This window comes from Fulmarus glacialis, unplaced genomic scaffold (assembly GCF_000690835.1).
Source record: "Fulmarus glacialis isolate BGI_N327 unplaced genomic scaffold, ASM69083v1 scaffold35484, whole genome shotgun sequence".
Classification (NCBI taxonomy): domain Eukaryota; kingdom Metazoa; phylum Chordata; class Aves; order Procellariiformes; family Procellariidae; genus Fulmarus; species Fulmarus glacialis.
Window position 1 is genome coordinate 7,073 of NW_009210494.1, and position 3,978 is coordinate 11,050.

Sequence of the window (3,978 nt, forward strand, 5' to 3'; positions counted from 1 at the left end):
GCACTAGGCTGCCTCCAATATTCTCGAAGTGAAACTTGATGCTGCTCAGCAAAGACACACCTCTTCCAGGGTGTTGTGCAAAATTCTGCATTTTAACGTAGGACAGGAAATATGAAAAGAGCCAGGCAGAACCCAAACAGCACCGCCGGTTAGGCCGAGGCTCACCAGCTCCAGCAGGGAGCAAATCAAAGGGTTTGCTTCACTTATCCATCCACCCGTGATTTTCCAGTGCTTTGGAAGTCGCAGTTCCTTCGCTAACAGGTTTTAAAGGATTGGCATTGCTGCTTCCCTCTGGAGCAGCTCTGCAGAGGGTTTTTTTCCTCCCTTCTCTTTCATGCTTTATTTCCCGACTCCACAGTGGGATGGGTCAGTTGCAAAAGATTCTCATTCCCTTTTTGGGATTGGTTTTGGCCTTCTGGTTTTATTCTGCGAGGGAGAATTTCAAACCGGGTAAGTATTAAAAGTGAATCTGTCTTGAAGGAAAAATATTAAAAGCCACATTTGAGTGTTTTGTATAGAAACTGTACAGAGCTTGGACCAAACCACGTCTGAGCCTTTTTGTGGTGGCTGATACCGGAAAGTTGTTTTAACAAAGATTTGAAAACAAACGAGCAAGTAATAGCAGAAATACTTCCTGAGGGAGCAGGTGAGGCGGGGGTCTGAGACAGAGAGGGCTCTTAACGCTCCATTTTCCAGTGTGTAGAAAAGAATTTATAAACATGACTTTTAAATGTTGGATTTTAAGTTTTGAAGCATGCACTTTGTGGATGATTTTTATTACAAAATAGTTGGGGTGCTTATAAGTCGTGTCCTGACTTGCGGAAAAAACTGCCGAAAGAGTCAAGGGCTGTCCCTGTGTCACTGCATTCAGTGAGGAGCTGCAGCTGCTTCTCAGCACAGCTTTTTCCAGCAGATGGAAGGGACGTCCCGGTGCCGGACACTCTGCACTTGCAGGCTCGCTTAGCTTCCAGTTAACTACTCATTCTCAGGGACAGTAGGGGATTTTATTTTATTTTTAAATAGGGTTTGGATAAATTAAATCCCTGTGCTTTGGTCCCCAGAGATGCTGAAAGGGAAGCGGGTGATTGTCACCGGAGCCAGCACTGGAATTGGAGAGCAGATGGCGTATCACCTGGCACGGATGGGATCCCACATTTTGATCACAGCACGGACAGAGGCCAAGCTACAGAAAGTAAATGGCAAGCTGAGCACTCACACATGCATGTTTGTGGCAGTGCACACACAAACGTATGAAGGCCAATCTCACATCACAGGTACATGCATGAATATATGCACATGTAATTGCCATGGCACACTTACATTCACAGGTATGCATGCTTGCACCGTCTGGCGCTCCTGCATGTGCAGAAATCCCTCTCCTGCAGATACATGCACTCTGCATAGCACATATTAGGATATTTGAACTTGCTTAGTTATGTACACATATCCCCATAGACTCAGGCTCCCTCACCGCACACACACACCCTCATTCCACTGCAGTGATATACAAGCTCCTGCGCACCCTATACACATGCAATTCCGGTACAGACTGCACCGATAAAGAGCCAGGCTGCCTTGGGTAACGCATTCACCAAAGGAATATTTTTTTCAGACTCCCTTTGAAACTTAAAAGGCTCCAAACACACCCCCGAAACTCCAAACCACTGTTGTAAGGCAGGGACACATCACAGGGAGCACAGACACCCTCTTTTGCTACCGCACCCGGGGCAGGGAAGGGGGTTTCTGACGCGTTGTGTTGGTGCGGCAGGTGGTGGAGCGGTGCCTGGAGCTGGGGGCAGCCTCCGCGCGGTACGTCAGCGGCACCATGGAGGACACGGCCTTCGCCGAGCACGTGGTGAAGGAGGCGGAGACCTTGCTGGGTACGTTTACAGCCTGCTCTCCGCAAATGACAGCGGAACATTGCATCTCTCCTTGGCCATGCTGCTTTTTCCCACATGCCCGCTAAAAAAAAAAGCGGGAGAGATGGTGACGGGGTGAGGCGGGAGAGTTTTCCCTGATTAAGCCCTTTGCAGTCCCGTTCCTCCACCCAGCTTCATCACTCCAGCTCAAACTGAACTGCACTCTCGATTTCAGCTCTGTGCCCTCATGACATCCTGTTCCAGTATCGTAATCCTGGATTTCATCACCCCCAGCTACTGCGGTCTGAAGCCGTCCATCAGGCCCGTAGCAGCCTTGCTATTGCGGTCATGGGTCACGGCTGCGGAAATGCAATGTTTCGGCTCCGTGTGGAGCACTCTCTCTCCCACAGACAACTTGAGGGTGATCTCCCTTGTGCCATGGTATCTGTGTTTTGAACCGGGGGGGTGAATCACAACAAAATTTTTATTGGCAGCCACCATCTGGACTATACCCCTACTCCAGAGATGACAGGCCACAGCTCTGACCCAAAAACGTGATTACTTTTGATGACATTTAGTCTGCTCCCAGGAAAGGCTCTGCTCTGCTGGTTGTAGCCCTCTCCCACCCAGCTCTAATGCCCGCTCCTCTGCTTGCAGGAGGCCTAGACATGCTGATTCTTAATCATGTCGGCACATCGTACTTCGGTTATTTCAATGGGGACGTTGGGCACGTTCGAAAACTCCTAGAGATCAACTTCCTCAGCTACGTGGCAATGACCACGTCTGCCCTGCCTATGCTGAAGGAGAGCGAGGGCAGCATCGTAGTGGTTTCATCCATGGCAGGTGAGTGGGGAGCAAGGTAGGTGACATGGGATTCAGTCAAAAGACAAAAGTCTGATTTTCACAAGTAAGCAGCACACAGAGACACCAGGCATCCTAAAGGAGCCATAACTGCTTAACACAAAAAAAAAAAACCCAAATCCAGATCTTTTTCGTATTTTCTCAATGGACTTTGTTCTCTGATGCAATCCAATCGCCCTAGCTTGCTTTTTGACCAGCCCTGTAATTAAACCCTTTACCCTGGTGTCAGGCTCATTAGAGCAGCAGAGCTCATACACCTCCAGTTTTATGGAGAAAAGTGGAAATGCAGTAATTTCTCACTGCATTGGATCTCTGACTGTTCATCTTAGTTTGGTAGGTCAAGTTCCCACTAATATTTGTAGAGTGAGTTATTGACTGACTCTATTCACAAAAACATGACTCCATTCTAATAAATTTCTGTTAAGTCAGGAGACTCAATTGCTAACAGATGTCCCCACTCACAGCCAGTATGTTGGTTAGCCTTCTGGTGATCAGCTTAGCTCAGTATCCAGAGACAAGAGTTTAAACTGCTCCGTCTCTCCCCTCTGAGAGTTTCCTAGTTCCTGCAGGTTGCTCACACCCTGAGCAGAGACATGAGCCATGGTGTTGGCCTTAAGACATTAAAAGAGCTGGAAGCTGATGGGAATATTTGTAATGCTGCTGTTCAGGTGCCAGGATGACATTTCACTAACAGTAAACTCCCTTTGGGTAAAATACTCTAGCTGTTGAAGAGCAAAACAGAGGTTCAGGCAGAGCAGCTTTCTGTGCTGTAACAGAACTTCACTCTGTGTCCAGGTAAAGTCGGGTTTCCCTTTACGGTCCCCTACTCTGCAACTAAGTTTGCCTTGGATGGATTTTTCAGCTCCCTGAGGCAGGAATTCAGCATTCAGAGCATTAACGTTTCCATCACACTCTGCATCCTTGGCTTCATCGATACTGGTAAGATCAGTGCTGTTTGATCCAGCTGATCAGGAGCTGGGCATCACCTTCCCAGCTTCTTCTTGTCCTGCCCTTCAACTCCCTCTGCCACCGACTCTCCCCTTTCACCTCTGCTGCTGCTGCTGCTGCTTTTCCTCCAGACCTGCTGTAGCACGAATGCATGCAAGACACACTCTGGTCTCTGGGGGATCCTACCTCTCTTCCACCAAAAAAAGGTCTCAAAAATAACTTCTTTCCCCCTACTACATAAAACCAGCTACCGCACACGGGCTGGCACAGCGTAGCATCAATTAGTACAAATGGATGTGCCGGCCAGCTA

The 3,978-nt window shown here is 48.4% G+C and overlaps 1 protein-coding gene across 1 annotated transcript; it reads left to right on the plus strand.

Moving 5' to 3' along the window:
• Positions 1-362: 362 nt before the first annotated feature.
• On the plus strand, positions 363-3,659 carry LOC104069136 (corticosteroid 11-beta-dehydrogenase isozyme 1-like; the record flags this gene model as incomplete). The annotated part of the gene is made up of 5 exons (XM_009577192.1): positions 363-450; positions 1,062-1,192; positions 1,769-1,880; positions 2,517-2,702; positions 3,516-3,659. Coding segments are annotated over exons 1-5 (661 nt in total), but the record flags the coding sequence as incomplete, so codon positions are not given.
• Positions 3,660-3,978: the final 319 nt, after the last annotated feature.